The sequence below is a fragment of the Phoenix dactylifera genome, chromosome 15 (assembly GCF_009389715.1).
Source record: "Phoenix dactylifera cultivar Barhee BC4 chromosome 15, palm_55x_up_171113_PBpolish2nd_filt_p, whole genome shotgun sequence".
NCBI lineage: Eukaryota > Viridiplantae > Streptophyta > Magnoliopsida > Arecales > Arecaceae > Phoenix > Phoenix dactylifera.
In genome coordinates this window covers 8,985,819-9,003,463 of record NC_052406.1, presented here as the reverse complement: position 1 = coordinate 9,003,463, position 17,645 = coordinate 8,985,819, and the positions used below count along the sequence as shown (strand labels likewise).

Genomic DNA, 17,645 nt, shown 5'->3' with positions numbered 1-17,645 from the left:
GATCCGATAGAATCCAAACCAGCCGGCATGGCCGGTTAGGCAAACCTCACTTGTAAGTATCCACTTCCATAGAGTTTGCATGGTCCCATGAATCGTAAGTGTACGACCCACTCGATATTTCACGGGCTACAAAGTGGCTGCGCGCAAAGGTTTGAGCAAAGCTGTACGAGTCAGTTTTGAGGAAGGACGATTTGATTGTCTCGACGTGTTTATCAAATGGATGCAGCTCAATTAAGTCTCAACCACCTTAACAATGTCCACGAAAGATACCAAAATGTGTCACCGTTAAGTGATAGAAAAAGACATATTCTTTACTGTTAAAGTGGTTGAATGGAGCCTTGGGGGTGGCTTCCCCTCTTCCTTTCTCTAATTACTTCTTTGCTCTTAACTACTCTCTAAATATATATACAAAAAGAGTGGAAAGTTGATTTTATTCCTTTGATAGATACAAATCATTGCAAAATACAATGACTATTAAATATAAGATTATTTTGCATACATACCCTTCTAAATATTAAAATTTATATAAATACACTTCCAAAATTAATATTTACATGTATATACTCATAAAATACTTATTTTGTATATATACCATTTTTTTTCTTTTTTTTTTAGATGTACCTGTGCCATCTAACGTCGTTAAGAAGTTAGTAATTTAAAATTAAAATAACAAAAATACTTGTAACGGCTAAACATGCAAAAATAAAGGGTATATATGTAAATAGCAATCGTGGAGGGTATTCATGTAATTTTATATATTTTAGAAGAGTATATATGAAAAAATAATCTTGAATTTTTGCATGAATACTCTCCTAAATATTAGAATTTGCATCAATATTCTCCCAAATTGATATTTACATATATGCCCTCGCAAAATGCTATTTTTTATGAATATTTTTGATATAGCGATTCAACTCATTTGATTAGTCAAAATCATATTTATTCAGCTCATTTGATTAGTTAAAAAAATATTTATTTAAATTAAAAATAATTAAATTATGTAATTATCTTTTTACCTTTGAAGCGGGTAACAAGTTAACGGATCTTACTGGAAACTAATATTTTTACCACTTTTAAGAAATTTTCTGATATCTCTCGAACCCTCTATTTCACTCATTCGTCCGAAATCAAAATCATTCTCTCGACTTTTTTCTCCACCATAGGCAACTCTTCTCCTCCTCTTTCGATCGTCGGAGTTCTCACCGTTGGAATCTAAGTTCTTCTTATGGTTGTCGAGGTTCTTCCTTCATTGTATCCTTTTTTTTTTTTACATAAAGATGGTCAAATCATGCCTTTAACTTTTTGAATTAGTTTAATAAAAATGTTGTGAGATATTTGTAACATTTATGTTTTATTGTATGAGATTTGCAATATTTATTTTTTAGAGCTAAAAAATTTCTTGTATGTGGGTTGATGGCTAATTTAAAATTGATGTGATAACTGATAAGATGAGCCCCATGCAGTAGATCTTTTCTTTTTCCAGAAAATCGAAGCTCCAAAGATAAGTGACTTAAAATACATAATGTAAAGGGTGGCCTTCTACCACATGTCCGCAAAGGTTGTTAATGAGTCTGAAGGTTTTGAAGGGTTATGAAGTCCTTCGATGATTTTGCTTAGGGATGATTAATATTGTTTTTCACCCATAAGCACGACACTAGTAAGAAAACTTAATCATTGCAATCTATCATGTGTCTTTAAGAGATTCTAATCCCTTTCTGTATTCTAATACATATCCTCGTATATGCATCTATAACAATGAATATTACAAGCTATATTTCGATGAAATAAGATATAATGATTGCTATAAATGAAGAAGAATAATGTAGAATAATTTTATGATTAATAAAAAAAATTCTATAACTCTTTTGGTCACCCAATTGTCGAAACATATCTTTTTGTAAAATCCGAGTGTTAAAATAAGTTAAAATAGACAAAAATAAAATTAAATTTTTTTTCCATATAAACCCTCCTAAATATGTGAAATTGTATGAATATCCTTGCAAAGTTATTATTTGCATTTATATCTTTATCAATATTTTTTTTTGCAAGTCTACCTATTGAAAGTATGTAGTTATTTTTTATTTTAAACCGCCAATTTCTTAACGGCATTCCATGGTGTGGGCACATACACAAAAAAAAAAGAAGATATATGCTCAAAATAAATGTTTCATAAGGGCTTACGTGCAAATATCAATTCTGGAAGAATATTTATACAAATCTCAATATTTAGGAGGATATGTACGCCAAAAATTCTTAAATATATGCACCTATCACATTCACTTATCCCTCCAATTAAATGCACTAAATTCTTATTCCATGGAATAAGTCTCATCCCTCCAAACATTCCAAATAAGAAAGCTTAAATCACTATGCCTCAGACACATAGGCTGGACCAAGTCCAATAATTATCCTCGTCCCACAAATCCATCCATGGAAGCTCTGAAGCATCATAAGCCAAAACTCTTTTTTTTTCTTTTCTTTTTCCTTTTTTTTTTTTTTGAGTAGAAGGGAGCTAAGAATACCACCCGGCCTTTTTTGCAGATTGAAAAGAGCTTTAGGAGCACCAAGTAAGAAGCCAAAATTCACATTGCAGATCTAGGAGCACCAAGTAAGAAGTTTAGGAGGATCTCGTTGAACTTTTCTGGGTCCTCCCCCTGCGGTACGTGGGCTGTGTCCTTCATAATTTCTAATCTAGCCTTCTCTCCCAAACGCCTGCATCCATTAATTTAAGTTGATAACCCAGCCATCACCACACAAGAATGCATAAATATGGTATACATGAGTGATGACTTACTTCTTGATCTCGTACGCCTTCTCCAATGGAAAAATACGATCATACTCTCCCCATATGATCAGAACATCCTACAAGAAGTGGAAAGAAATCATTTAGCAGGGGAGGACCATGAACAACCTCGCTTACAATTGTGCATGGACATCATTGTCACCTGAGGGAGAGGAGTCAGCTGGAACTCATCTCTGTTACCGAGAGTAACTGCCCTCATAAGTTCCTTCTTTTCTTCTACGTTCTGGTTGTAGAGATTCTGCGCAACCACTCCATCAGCCACTTCTCTAAATGAAAAGCTTGAGACAAGGATAAGATTTAATTTACACAGGTTATGGTGCAAGAGATTTTATGATCACAAACAGCATTCAGAAACAAGATGACCAAGGAAAGTCAGGACAATAATTCCAAGCCTCCATGTTAAATATGGAACCAAACTTGTGACTTTCCAAGTAGGAATCACATGAAGTATTTTGAAGCTGTTGGAAGGGTAAAAACAGGCCCTATGATGCATGCATCTATTGCCAAAAGGCAATTAGAACTTGCAACTTTACAAATTAGATCAGGAGAGGGCCTAAAAACCCCCCCTCTGTGTGTGTGTGTGTGTGTGTGTGTGGGTGTCAATCAATCTATCTTTATCTCTTTAATGAAAAGAAAGACCTTTACAAATTAGATCTGGCTCAAAAATTAATCCATTTGCATTATTTTTAACATCTCTGTACCTACAAATATGATGCAAACTCTAGGGATCATGTCCACCCTCAAAGCATGACACAATATACCCTTGGCCACTCTAGAGCCTAAACTAATCTAATGGCTGTATTATCATCCAATAGCTTGTATCTCCACTATGGAGGTATGATAGCAAACTTCCATCCCAATTTTTGACTTACAACGCTCTTTTCATCTATCGAGTACTTCTTCAACAACTCGCCATTTTCCAAGTATTCCTTCTCTTAACTGACAGCCATCTACCGAATTACATTTATAATAGATGAAATTTAACTATTCAATCAAATACTCCAAGCTCTTGAATTAGAAAAGTATTTATATTGCAAATGGTATCAACCAGAAACGACCTTTTGAACCAGTCGCCTGCATCTCACAGACCAAGAGCTGGGAAATTATTGAAGGCAATGGAGTTCTGAAAAAGCTGAAGGTCTGTCTCATCTGCATCTCCAAGATTCAATTAAAAATGCCAGTACGTTCCTTATTTTCTTTGCAAGCAAAAATACTTCTAGATCAGTTAGTCTTCATGGTGTAAAGCAAAGTACATCATATCCCACAAAGCCACACTTAAAGGCAGAGTAAACTTATGAAATAATGCACCTTTACCTGCTTCCTGTATTTGAAGTTAATTTGATCTCCAGCACCAATTCTGCCGCATGTCTTTTTCTTCAGCTTCTTCTCCTCCTTCCTTTTTCTTCTACTTTAACCAAAATAAATTCTTTCCTTCATATTCTTTATTAAGTCATCTCAGCTAATGAATTCAATGAAAGCATTCTCACTCCAAACGAGCACCAACATCTTACCTAACTCATCTACCTTCATAAATCAATGGTAGCCCCTTGTGCCAAACCACCATACATGAAGCTCAATATAATTATATTATTAAATGCCATTCCACATCGCCAGGACAACGATTACAGATGGAGACATTTGTCTAAATTATGGGGAGCTGGCGACTACAACAAATACTAACAAATAATAACTTCACCTTCCAAACAGAGGTCTCAATCTACATTACACAGTGACTGTACGGAGAAGCTATTATTTAAGACCACCTTCAGTTATTTCATTGTCCAGTATAAACATATGAACCGGCCAACTAAAAGAACGATGTCAATGAATAATGACGTAAGAAGATATAACTTGGAGAATGCGAATTACGTGTTATTCTATAATTTGATGGAATCCTTAATGGAATTACGTGTTTTGCTCACATTCTCCTCAAAGCACTGCTGAACGAAAAAGAGCACGGAATTTTTATTCAACACCTTCATCTAAACAGCTACGATGTACTGCGATTGTAATTTCTGACAAACTAAACTATTAGTTTAGATGCTAACGCTGGCTTGCATCCATGAATCACGCCAAGCGACATGAACGAGGGCATGGAAGCTTTCGATCGTCTTAAGAGGGCAGTCATGGAGGAACGCAATGCCTTGCAGGACCCACACGCCAAACTTCAAACATAAATAAGACCAATCAACCCGGCTTCCATATTAAACAGCATGTGGGCCCTCCATTTCCCTTGTCTCCATAAGAATCCACCAATAGTGGCACAGTACTGATAGGTGATGTTTTAACGTAACATTGTATATAATAATTATATATATACATATATATAGAATTATAGATACACTAGCTTGTAACCTTAATACTTAGATATAGAAAATTATATAATTTAGAGCATCAAATGCTTAAAAAATTAGATAATTATATATATGTTTTTTTTTTAGATCATTCTACAAGCACAAAAAAGATTGTCATTTTGTACGCTTAGATTACATAGCATTGTAGCAATAAATTCACATAGGAGAAATCGGAACGAAAAAGAGCAAAAATGGGGAAGAGGAAGGAGAAAGGGAAGAAAACGAACAGCGCACCCTTACGACGTCGCGGAGAACGAATTCCGGCATGAACCGCGGCGGCCGGTGGACGGCGAGGCCGATGAGCGCGCGGAGATTCGCGGCGGTCCGGGGGAGCATCAGGTCCTGGACGTTCTCCACGCCGGCCCGCTCCGCCAGGCCCTTATCGTCGCCGGCGGACTTGAGCACGTCGGAGCTGGCGATCACCACCCGCTCGACCCGCTCCAGCCCGAGTGCCCGGGCCAGGTGGTATGCCACGAAGCCACCGTAGCTGGTCCCGACCACGGAGATCTTGGAGAGGCGGAGGGCGTCGAGGAGGCGGGCGAGGGAGGCGGCCTGGAAGGCCTCGGAGCGGTGGGGGGAGCGGGTGGTGGAGCCGCCGAAGAAGAGGAGGTCGGGGATGACGAGGTCGAAGTGGCGGGAAAGGGGCCGGACCTGGTGGCGCCACTGCCACGTAGCGCTGGGTCCGAAGCCGTGGATGAGGACGAGCAGGGGCTTGAGGCGACGCCTGTCAGGTCCAGAATTGGAAGAAGAGATGGGGAGCGAGTTTGAGATCCAGCAGCGGAGGGTGGTGTCGGCGTCGATGGCGACGGTGCGGAGGCGGAGCCCGGCGGCGATGAAGGAGAGGCGGAGGAAGGACTCCATGAACGAAACGAGGCTCAAACCCATCGTAATTCGAGAGAGAGAGAGAGAGTCTAAGGAATTTATGGAGATTGGAGGCGTTGTTTTGGTAAATAATGGATGAAGGCAATCGAAAAAAGATCCCGATAAAAATAGATAAGAGGAGTCCGAGTGGATACTGGGAGTGCGGTGTTCCCGAGAGGCAGTAGCCGTTGGATTTCGGATCGGTTGTACGGTTAGACGAGGATAAAATGGTTATTATGATCGTTGGATTTGGTCAATCCATGACCCCGAGAGAGAGAGAGAGAGAGAGAGAGAGAGAGAGATTTCTCCATCCGAAATTGAATTCTAGATAGTAGGAAAGAAAGTAAGGAAACAACAAGAACGCTTGTTAGACTTTAGAGCCACATCTCATGATCCACGCTACTTTATTCATATATAATGTAGCATCACTCGGAGGTATGTCGTGTTGCAACGAATGGACATAATATTTCGTGCAGTGTTACAAAGAAAGTAAAGCTGACTGGTGGTCCAGCTTTGGTAGATAGTGATAATGACCTGGATGGTTGGTTGAGCCATTTGTGTCCTCCCTGTTCGCTTAATAAGAAATATCATTATGCCATTGAGTTTTTAATGCCGGCTTTAACTATCAAAGCCAAGAGCATGAGTAAAGTGCAAATTCTACCGCATGAATGGCTAAGATCAATCATATGTTTGTTCATTGACATATGGAACTTCTTGTGTTAACTCATTGAGTTCTCAAGCGCAATTAACTGTAACAATCCAAAGTCTCATCCAAAATGACTAGTTGGAAGATATTATTTGTATTCTTTGATGTTGTATAAGTTTCCAAGATCTACCTAACTAATAACCAATGTGGAACTAAACATATACCCGCACGGGTCCTCATATTAAAGGTGACAGAAATCTCGAATGATCAATAGAATACCATCTTTGTTCCTTTGTTTGTTGTGATATGAAAGTATATTTTTAGGCCAAGAGCCAAAGATGGTAATGGCTATAGGTACATACTAATTGTGCAAACTATTCTACATATAAAAATAGATCAATGTCATCTACCTACCTGGTAGCGATTGTGCCAAAAAAAAAAAAAAAAGTCAAGTGGATGCATAAGCATGGAAAGGCTAATGTTACTTAGCTCATCATCCGTCGATGTAGAATAAGAGATCAACTAACTTAGGGAATGATTGAAAGATTAACCTGAAAAAGGTGGAGTCGAGGATAGATCCAAGAAGCAGTTAAAACAGACTACGTAAACTAAGTGGAAGAGCAAATTACTCAATTCATGATGTAGAAGATGGCCATTTTTACTTGATTTAACAGAGAACTATTGCTGGTAAGCAGCTAACTGTGGACAACCTGCCCATCTAACCCCACACCAACCCATTACTTTTAGAGCAGGTCAGTGGTATATTTGGCACTTCACATCCAAACTCAGTCACTCCCTTCACCTGTCTTTTTAATTCTTTTTGGAAAGATGGAAGGAATCATTTATGATGCATCTTGGCATGATCACAAATTAAATTTCTGCAAGCCAATTCCTAAAATCGCGGGTAGCATTCAAACCTCACGTCGTTTGTATTCGAGAACAAATTGGATGATTAAACCATCATGGGTACAATCTTTTTCTTTTCCTTTTTTTCTAAACATCCATCATGTTTTTTAAAAAAGAATCCATCAATAACTGGAGAAGTTGAGTCATAGTGCACGGGCGAGGAAACGAGCGAGTAAGGCCCAGATTTAACATGATGCAGGCCTCATCTGAATCTGGAACGTTTCAACCAGAGTCTGGCTTTCGGGCCTCAAACACGAGCCAAAGCCTGGGATTTTTTTGGGCCTCAAACGATGCCACGTGCCCTTGGGGCTTGGTGCGACACCCGGAAGCCGGCGTGCTTCCCAAGAGTTTCAGGTGTTTTAGTTCAGAGCCCTGCTAAGATGAATAACAACACATCAAAGCTGGAGAACAATACTTAATTGGATCGGGAAATAAATGTCTGAATTAAAACACAAGAAGAAAACAGATGGATCAGAGAGGGAGGAAGAATAGTTGCAACACCAGCTGAACAACAAATATCTCTTGAACAAATGCTGAAGGAGAGAGTTTTGCAACATTAACTGCATAATATCCATCCTGCAAAAGCCAAAACTTTGTGCCAATGCTCAATCGATTTCGTGTATATGTTTTTGTTATTTATTTTAACCTAATATACAATAATGCAAGAAGAATTGCAGCACTGAGAGCAAAGCATCCCTTATCAAAACCCAAAACTTCCATTTTCTTTCAGCCATGAAGGTACATGAAGAAAATAATCGCACACCCTATTCTTAGGGCATAGATCAGTGATCTCCATTAATTCCAAAGATACGGACTTTGTGCATGTTAGGGAACTTGGCAACCACCAGCACAAACACAGCAAGTGTATTGAGAAAGAGCATCGGATACTGGTAGTCCGTCGTATGTAAGGCAATCAGGTACCTGCCAGATACACATGGTTATATCAATAAATTTCAATAAAGGCAAGCGCATGTTAAAAAGAAAGAAAAGGTTCAAGCTTTGATAGGAGATTTGGGATAAATTTAGAAGTCGTATGAAAGAACATCATAATTCAACCACATAATTTCTTACATCCTTCAATCAAGTTTACTTTTCTGAGGTGGAATCGCATTCATAAAATTCCAATCTGTATTTGTTTGGCAAGAAACAAGACTATGTACGTAGCAATCATGATACCTAGCGACTACAAGCAACAAATAATTTAGAAAAAAAAAAGTCCATTTCCCATTCAGAAGATACATCAACACAATGAAAGTATTTCTTATTTGATCATAAGAAGAATGCCAACAGCTGGTAGCTCAGTTGATCAGAGGTCTCAAGTTCAAACATGAATGTGGTGAATAGCCACCATATTCTCAAGAAAAAGACAATTACATCCATGTAATAATAATTAATTGTGGAGCTAAGAAATTTATAAAGTGGAGCAGGAATAAGAAGGCAGAATTAACATGCAACAAAACATTATACATACTAGGGAGCGTTCCTAGAGGTATAAAATACAATAAAATAAAAGAATTATGATGCAAAAGCCAGCAACTCTTTCCAATTCATACTTTTTTCCCCCATGCCTACACTATACAAGCCAGCCACCTTCAATTTTCTTCGGATAGCTCCGGTAATCTCTATCCATATTACCCATAGACATGTTTGATGTCATTGCTAGTCAGTTAATTTAAGCCATGATTATATTTATAGAGTTTTTGATATCAATAATAACAAAGTCAGTAAAGGTAGAAACCTCATATTTTGGAATTTGGAAAAGAAATATATAGTTAACAACAAGACATGACTTTTAAGTGCCTTCACCAACCAAATATTTCATGACATTTTTAGCATATAAACAGCAGTATACGTACAAAAAAAAAGACGGTATATGAAATAAAATGCAACCTTTCCGCATGACCATGGCAAAAATTAGAAGGCAATTGAGTACTAAATATGAAATACAGTGCAAAATCTAGCAGCTACTAAAGGTCAAAGTATCAGAACAACATGGGAAGAAAAATAGGTCAAATCACTGGCTGGCTTGAAAGCTCGTGAACCTTCTTTGCCACAAAGATGCATCCACTATTGCAACTTCAGTTTTGAATTTCTTTTCAGGACATGTCTGGAGGATACTCACAGGATCACTGGTACAGTAGACAAAAACTTTCTATTGTTGGTGAGCTGCTTGCCATTGTCCACCTGCTCCCACCAAGTTAAACCATTATAGATACCCTGGTCTTCAGCAAATGGAGTTCCCTTCCTCCAATGAAAGCAGTGATACGTCACCTAAACAAATACCAAAGTAGCCACCAGTGAGATGATGCTCCAACACTATAAGCAGAGTATTTACATAGGCCACGGATCTATTATCATCTTAAGACACCAGGGAAGAGGGGCCAAAAACTTTGAATCTTGTTTTTTATTAAACTGAAAGAAGCAGAAACTAAACTGGAAGCTTTGCATGAAATTGTTGAGCATACATCAACTGTTAAGAAAAACGTTTTAAAAAGTTTTTATAATAAATGCAGGTAATTAAGCCATCAGAGGCCAAACAAACCAAAACTTGCTCAGAGTTCTACATTTAAAAATATAAATCTTCTAAAGCCTAATTACAGACTAGTTACCTCAAAATGCAGAAAGATTAGAAATGGTTGAATGACAAATATCCTACAGCATTGTAAATTTAAAAAAAAAACAAAGAAGATCTAATGATGTTCTCATGTTCTTTGTAGCAAATGATCTACCAAGTAACCTATTATACAAACTGTTGCAATAGCAAATTTTGAGTTATGGCTTCCTTCTTCATATCAATAGGAGAAGTCTTACGTCCCTAAGGCCTGCTGCAGTTCAAGATCTTTCCAAGAAAACCTGCTAAGTTAGAATTTGAACCCTTCAAAGGCCAATCTGGCCCTGAATCCATTTATCACAAGTTTCTGTACAAGTCCCAAAGAAAGACCTCACGAAGATTTCCTATAGGTCTCCACTCTCGATTAGCACTAATCCTACTCAAGAAAAAAAATGTTGTAAACTGGTCTGTGCATAGCCAGGAGTTCTGCAAAATTCAAATCCTCCGAGTTTATCCATGATTCAAGCACCAAAACAACATATCTAGTCTTCTCATAACATTCTAAAATAATATGCTTCAACTCAAAAACAAGGGTGGAAAGTTTTATGAAAAGCAATTTCCATAAGTTTGCATCATTCATCTATCACAAAGTATATATTCTCCACATATCAATTCTCCATATTTAACAATTCTCTAGTCTCATCCAGCCCTCCAGTTCTTTTCAAACAACATTAGAAGAACAAGAGAACAAATTACTAACATCAGAGAAATGGGGAGTGGTCTTATGTCCCTTCAACCCCAGTCATCCATTATCTTACTACCATCCCTATCACAGACCCTGACAAGATTAGAGACTGCACATGTGTCCAATGTAAGCCATGAACAATCCTATCCCCTCGATCAGTTAAAAATTTAAACTTATCCATAATTCCTTCATTATACAATAAAAACAGAAAAAACCTAAAGCTTTATATGAAGAAACCAATCCTTTACTTCTTCCTGGTATGATGGTATCATTATCATCCATTCAAACCAAAAGCTTCAATTTTGCGATAGGTTTCTTATTTAGGATCCTAAGTTTAATTTGATTCAGGATGGGAGTTTAGTTTAGGAGCAGTCCAAGTCCCTTAGGGATTGGTTACCTCATATTTTCAATTTATAAATGTGTAGTGCCTTGGGGGACATCTAGATAGATGATCAATTTAATAAGAATAGCCTAAATGCTACTGAAGGTCCCTTTCCCCTAAAGTGATTGAATACTCTTTCTTTTACCTATTTTCTCTGTTTCTCTATTCTCTTTTGCTTGAAACACCATCGATAGGAATTGGATTCCAGTCATTTTGCACGAGCAACAACAAATCTACATCACAAAATCCGATAAAAACGCCCACATCTTATGGTAAGAAAAGAATTAGAAAAAGAACACGAGATTCCAACATGCGAAAGCTCCCATAGTGGCACCGAAACCCTAAAATGATTCGAACTTGAGGAGAGAGGAATGAGAAGAAGGATTGAAAGGGGTCCTACGAAGAAGTGGGCGAGATTGACGATGGTCCAGGCGACGCCGGGCGAGCAGCGGAGGAGGGAGAGGACGGCGATCCAGGCGAAGAAGATGAGGAGTATGTACGTCGTCCACACGCCTGGGTACACCACCCACTCCGTGTTCCGGTTCAAGACGGGCGCCGCCCCCGCCGCCTCCGCATAGAGCTTCGGCATTCTCCTCCTCCCCTTTTTTTTTGCTGAAAATTCTCCTCCTCCCCTTCCTCGGAAAGAAGCTCTTGGTCGCGGGCGGAGAGGAAGAGATCTGGGTTTCGCTATAACGCCGACATCTGTTGTTGTAACGGAAATAACAGCCGTCGTTTGCCGGATTGGGTATTTTACGGGAAGCAAGATAAATTGCGGTTCCAACGCATGTCGTTTGCTTCAGAGTAATTATAATGTTTCTGTTAATCATTGCAACAGAAAATAATACACAGAATTTACAAGATAATAAAATTACTTGATTGTATATGATAAAATATCTTTTTATTAATCCTCTCTTAATCTTATACATGGTATTGTGACGGGTGTGAATGTATCGCTTCATTTTTCATGGGATGTATGACATTTTTTCCATCAAAATTTTTAAATAATGAAACCATGTACAGACTTTTTATTAAAAAGATTACATTTTTTAAATATAATATTTAAATTTAAAATGATATTATAATTATTAGATAAATAAATTATTTTTCAGGCATGTTTGTATATAAGAGAGCAAGAACTTCTATGCTCGTTAACACATTAGAGCCCTTAGAATTTGGCAAAAAGAAAGATTTATGATGATTTTGAAATCTTTTCTAATGGATAATCCATGGAGACAATAAATTATCGATTATTGTAGTGGGGCTCAATTATGAATTATTGACCACATTCTCCATGAGGCTCTCTTTTCTCTTTTTTTTTTCTAAGCTCGTATGTAAGAAGGAACTGGAACGGAGGTATCAACAACAATTAGCTTTATTACGAGACAACTCATGATGAAGGTGGGATTTGAATTGGAGTCTTTTAGTAAACCCATTAAGAGACTCTATCAACTTGAGAAAATGGCTTCTTTACTAAAATTTATATTGGTCCATAGTGATGTTACATAGAAAATATGGTTATCAAACTAGAGATGCAATTTAAAGTTGACATCACACTCTGATGAATGTCAAATGGTTAACAATTAGTCCATTTTTGACCAAGTCATAACCTAAGGTTGCCACTTTCTTTTTGCATTGAGTCTAAGTCCATTATCAAGCTATACCTGTAACTTAGCTCCATCAGAGAAATCTTGGATAAATACAGAAGTCTTCCATGATGAAGAGGTAAAGCAGCAAATAGGTCAGACTAATCCATGATCTGACCTAATTAAACCTAACTAGATCCGTATTGGAAGACCCAAGGATTGTGCCGGCTTCAAAATTAGACACAATTTAGATTTTGGATTAGACCTAGGTCTTATATTTTTCAATCTAATTGTGCTCATATAACATTATATCATCATGATCTAATTTTAGTCAACAAAAAATAGGCCCGACCCAAACCAAACCTAATCCACCCGAATCCAAAAACCGTAATCATATAAATCTCCTTTTGCTTCACTCTAAATATCTTATGGAAGCGGCTTTTTTTTTTTTTTTGAAACTTCCTGATGGAGTCCTCCCTTTACTTGCAATTGCTTCAGCGTGACCTTGACCAGGTATCTCTTGAAGAATTTAAAATGCATATGATGCAGTCCATCATTCTTGTTATTATGTGGAATTGTCTTTGTATATAAGCTTTTTAAGCATGCACAATGATTGGTTCCTTTTCTCTTATGTAGTATCTATAAATGAAGATCCAATGGAGGCATAAGCTGGAACATTTGGAGTGAGATAAATTTGAAGTGTGATCCCTGCAAAATAATCAATTATAAGAAATTTTGATAGTGGTAATCAATGCCCTAGACTTAGGATCGGCAACCAAGGGTCGAATTGTTCACTTGAAAAAATTGTTGATCTTTGTGTCCTCCAAATTATTGACCAAAATTTCCCCCATTTTTTTCAAATCACTAAATTGTTCATGGATATTGATTTATGATTAATCAATTTCATCATGTCTCTTCCTTTTATTTTCATAGGCTTGTTCAATAAATAACCGTTCATTTGCATTTTCATGTTACTATCGTATATGGGATGATTTTCTTGAACTCCAGATTGATTCCAGCTTGAACTAACGTTTGATTCATTCAGATAATTATGTCTGAAAATAATGATTATTTGACCACAAAACATAAATTCAGAAGAATATTAAATTCACTATGAAAGATATCATCATTTCATCAAACATAATTTAACTATAATCCGGTCACCTTTAATCATTCCACTCTTGACATGTAAACAAGCAGTCTTTCATAAAGCAATAAAACTCTCAACATCTAAAAACTTTCAATGTTTAGAGCAGGCGTGAAAATACAACTCAAACACCTGCATTAACTCATCAATGCATATGATCTTAAAACAATATATTGTCAAAAAATAAATCATGTAGCTGGATAGCATTCGGAGGGAGAGGATTATTTTGGAACTATGATTTCATCATTTTAAATATAGAGCTAAAAACAGCAGTGTGGTTTAAAATAAGTTACTCTCGATGTTACCCTGAAGTGATGAAAATATTTACAAGTTCAAAAAAAAAAAAAACAAAACCATGGCAGCTTCTTGAGCCTTGATTCACAACCATAGTACCATAACATTAAATAGCATATTGTTGAATTTGTGCATATATCTTATTTTAGCATTCATAACTTACAAGGATAGCACTTATTTTCTGATTGGCATTAAAAAAAAAGAAATTGCATGAATATAAAGAATAGCAAACTTAGACTTGTAAGTTCTATCTACAAGTTCTTCAGATATACCCAACATCTTGAGACCCCATCAAAAGTACCGACAATGGCAACAGCTTCGACCAGCATATAACGATCTAAAAAAAATTATAAGATTGCAAAATGCATTGAAGTGTAGAGAAAAGACTAATGAGCCTTCACTAGCCCTAGATTGAAATAGGTGCATGAAAGTCAAACAAGCTAAGAGCCTGTCTGGTTGTCCCTAAGGGAGCATCCCAACTCAATTCATCCCAGAAAGAGCCCACAATGAGCATTTGGTTGGCTTGAAAAGGAGCTGAAGTATGTTTCCACAACGACCTAATCTTGGGGGAAAAAATAGATTCCCACTCAGCCTGCTCACACCCCCCCCCCCCCCCCCAAAACAAAAAAAAAAAGGCCCCAAGCAGGTAATTTTTTTAGACTGAAATACATGCCACGGAAAATCAAACAAGCTTAGATGCACAAGATGATGCACATGTTATCATTATGGACCTCAATAATAAACCCAAAGATAATATAGGTTAGAAAGCATCCAAGACATTTGCTTGAAATCCGATAAGAATGCTCTAAACAAACTACATGTTTGGCATTCTCATATTAAGCAAAAGCTAAGTTATTTATATATAAAACATTAAGCCACAAATACAAGGATACAACTACTAACTATCCATGGGATGGAGATGCTATAATGGTACACAACTGTTGCAACTTATGGTTCAACCAGCTCCTCCAACCTAAGAAAGAAGAAGAGAATCCAGCATCCGAAAGGCAACAAAGTAATACTACCAGTACCCAATTATCCACATCATTGCCACTAGCACCAGCAGGTGATCCATTAACATAATCTACATTTAAAAAAAATCAAAAAGCCAAAATTTATAAGTTTTACTAGTCTCCAATCTATGCATCAAATCAGTGCAAAAAAAAAAATGGTATCAATCGCACTAGTATACTAAGACATATAAATTAAGAGTCCACTTTATGGAATTACACAACTTGAAACATTGGTAAATTTAAATTAATTAGATTTTGATGAGTATATCATAGTAAAATATAATATCATACCATTAAAACCGTCCATTTCAAAAATATCTAATTAATAATTAGATTAGAGACTACTAAAAAATATGCATTTTGATTTGTGGATTTTTTTATAGTGTAGATCCTGTTTAATACTTTGCAACTTAAATTTGGATAATCTGTCATTGATTTTAAATCGTTAATTTACAAGGAGTTAAGGCAAAGTGTGCAATTCAACTTTGCACGCACGCACACATATAATATGCGAGAATATATGATCAAAAATTCTATAGCCACCATCATAATACTTATAATTACATTAACAACAATGCCACTATGGAACCTTCCCATAGATAACAATGCCAATTATCCCTATCGATCAACCCAAGAACTATCTTACATCCTTCAAGTGTTTGTTGCAACGATCTACCAAAAACATCATTAGATGTCAAAGCTAACACAAACTCAATCATCATCAAAGCAAGCAACAACTCAATCAAAACATCAATGCTTACCCGCTTCATTAATCTAAACATGTATAAATCCTAAACAACTGGATCCAAAATTTAAGTTTGAACACGTCCAGATTCAAATAAAAACATGCTTTCGGATCTAAAATCCACTCCTTCAACCGACCAAAATAATGAGAGACGGGTACCGAGAGAAAAAACCAGAGGTAAAAAGACTAAGATCTGGCCCAACTGACCATCAGGCGGTGAGCACGACGGCGCCGCCGGCAGCCTTGATCTTCTTCTCGGCGATCTTGGACACGAGCTTGGCCTTCACGACAACGGGGAAGGAGGGGGGCATCATCCCCTTGCCGAGCACCTTGAAGTACCCGAACTGAGTGACGTCGATCATCGGGGCGGAGCTTCCGGCGGCGGCGGCGGCGGCATCCTTGACGTCGTCGGGCACGAGAGACCAGAGGCGTTCGACGTTAACGGTGGGGCAGTAGAACTTGTTACGGAGGCGGTGGAAATAGCGCATGCCGACCTTACCGAAGTACCCTGGATGGTACTTGTCGAAGAGGATCCGGTGGTGGTGCATCCCTCCGGCGTTACCACGGCCACCGGGGTGCTTCCGGTGCTTTCCTATCCGGCCATGGCCGGCGCTCACGTGCCCACGCTTCTTCCGGTTCTTCTTGAAGCGCGTCGTCATCTTCTGACCTCCCCTCTCCTAGGGTTAGGGTTCCAGAGGGGAACGAAACCCGAACGAAGATGGTTGTTTATAGAGGAGGAGATGAAAGACTGGCCGTCCGATCTCGGTTACCGCGAATGATCGTGTTGGGCGAGGTCTAGCCCATCGGCTGCTTAGGCCCATTGGGCTGTGAGTTGAACCCAGCCTTCGGATGCCCAATTAGTGAGGGGCGTAGTTTTTGCACTCTTCTGTGGGATGCCTAGGGGGTGCAGTTTTGGCAATGGTGCCTTCTTTGATGGTTATGTGTGGTTATCTAACAAATAAGATTGTAGCACCTTTTAGGCCGTACATATATACCGAAAAGCGAACATAGCCGTAGACTGGTCGCCTCCTTCACTGCTCATCAGTTGGAAGTGGTCCTCTGGACATACTAGGAAGCCGCTCCTCCACCGCTCCGCCATTTTCTCTTCCTTGATTATGTTGGTTGTACTCACGTTAGCCTAGTGCGAACAACTTTTGTACCAAAAACAAAAAACAAACAAATGAGCCATCTATGTTTAGATTGTCTTAGGCTTGACATTTGATTTTATCATTGCTACTTTGATTTATACAATACTCAATATTGAGTTTTTCTTTATCTTGTTTGTGCTTAGAGCAATTAAGCTTGAAGTTTAATAAATTAGTACATTTTGTTTGTATTGTAATATGATGTTTTTTTATTTTTTGGTTAAAAGTTATTTTTGTATGTACTTATTGAATGGGAAAGTATCTATACTGGATACGAGTTTATAGAATTTGGCAAGGATATCAAGTCTATTAAACCAAAAAATCCATGCTCAATGCTATGGCGACAGATCTTGTGCGATAGAGGTTGTAAGAAATTCTTGGAATTTATGATACGGGATATGTTTTACCATGGCACAAAGAGAGAGAGAGAGATTTTCTTTTCATTTGCCATCAATCTCCTTGATATGGTG

At 37.8% G+C, this 17,645-nt stretch overlaps 3 protein-coding genes across 4 annotated transcripts; all 3 read right to left on the bottom strand.

Annotated features, from left to right (window-relative positions):
* Window positions 1-2,148: 2,148 nt before the first annotated feature.
* Window positions 2,149-6,326, bottom strand: LOC103716296 (4,5:9,10-diseco-3-hydroxy-5,9,17-trioxoandrosta-1(10),2-diene-4-oate hydrolase). The gene is made up of 4 exons (XM_008804235.4): window positions 5,392-6,326; window positions 2,946-3,041; window positions 2,795-2,862; window positions 2,149-2,712 (listed from the first exon to the last, which is right to left on the bottom strand). Exons 1-4 carry the CDS (start codon window positions 6,040-6,042, stop codon window positions 2,583-2,585), a joined length of 945 nt encoding a protein of 314 aa, XP_008802457.1. The 5' UTR covers window positions 6,043-6,326; the 3' UTR covers window positions 2,149-2,582.
* Window positions 6,327-7,989: 1,663 nt separating this feature from the next.
* LOC103716298 (ORM1-like protein 2) lies at window positions 7,990-11,975 on the bottom strand. Its single transcript, XM_008804238.4, has 3 exons — window positions 11,649-11,975; window positions 9,693-9,841; window positions 7,990-8,491 (listed from the first exon to the last, which is right to left on the bottom strand). Exons 1-3 carry the CDS (start codon window positions 11,835-11,837, stop codon window positions 8,353-8,355), a joined length of 477 nt encoding a protein of 158 aa, XP_008802460.1. The 5' UTR covers window positions 11,838-11,975; the 3' UTR covers window positions 7,990-8,352.
* On the bottom strand, window positions 8,078-16,746 carry LOC103716297 (60S ribosomal protein L27a-3-like). 2 transcript variants are annotated; one of them, XR_001879957.2, is made up of 3 exons: window positions 16,238-16,746; window positions 9,693-9,841; window positions 8,078-8,491 (listed from the first exon to the last, which is right to left on the bottom strand). XR_001879957.2 is itself a non-coding variant. In XM_008804237.4 (2 exons), the coding sequence occupies exon 1, from the start codon at window positions 16,687-16,689 to the stop codon at window positions 16,240-16,242; it is 450 nt and encodes a 149-aa protein (XP_008802459.1). In that variant the 5' UTR covers window positions 16,690-16,746; the 3' UTR covers window positions 15,009-15,356; window positions 16,238-16,239. The 2 variants fall into 2 exon arrangements, 1 of the variants encoding a protein (XP_008802459.1); XM_008804237.4 differs by lacking the exons at window positions 8,078-8,491; window positions 9,693-9,841 and adding an exon at window positions 15,009-15,356.
* Window positions 16,747-17,645: the final 899 nt, after the last annotated feature.

Bases quoted from the DNA above. Each gene is read 5' to 3' on its own strand.
- LOC103716297 (XM_008804237.4), bottom strand. From the start codon at position 16,689: ATGACGACGCGCTTCAAGAAGAACCGGAAGAAGCGTGGGCACGTGAGC.
- LOC103716296 (XM_008804235.4), bottom strand. From the start codon at position 6,042: ATGGGTTTGAGCCTCGTTTCGTTCATGGAGTCCTTCCTCCGCCTCTCC. The intron at 3,042-5,391 runs GTGCGCTGTTCG...GTGGTTGCGCAG, and splicing joins TTCTCCGCGACGTCGTAAGG to AATCTCTACAACCAGAACGT. The intron at 2,863-2,945 runs GTGACAATGATG...CACTTCTTGTAG, and splicing joins AGCTGACTCCTCTCCCTCAG to GATGTTCTGATCATATGGGG.
- LOC103716298 (XM_008804238.4), bottom strand. From the start codon at position 11,837: ATGCCGAAGCTCTATGCGGAGGCGGCGGGGGCGGCGCCCGTCTTGAAC. The intron at 9,842-11,648 runs GTAGGACCCCTT...GTATTTGTTTAG, and splicing joins TCAATCTCGCCCACTTCTTC to GTGACGTATCACTGCTTTCA. The intron at 8,492-9,692 runs GTGAGTATCCTC...TGTATCTGGCAG, and splicing joins TCTACTGTACCAGTGATCCT to GTACCTGATTGCCTTACATA.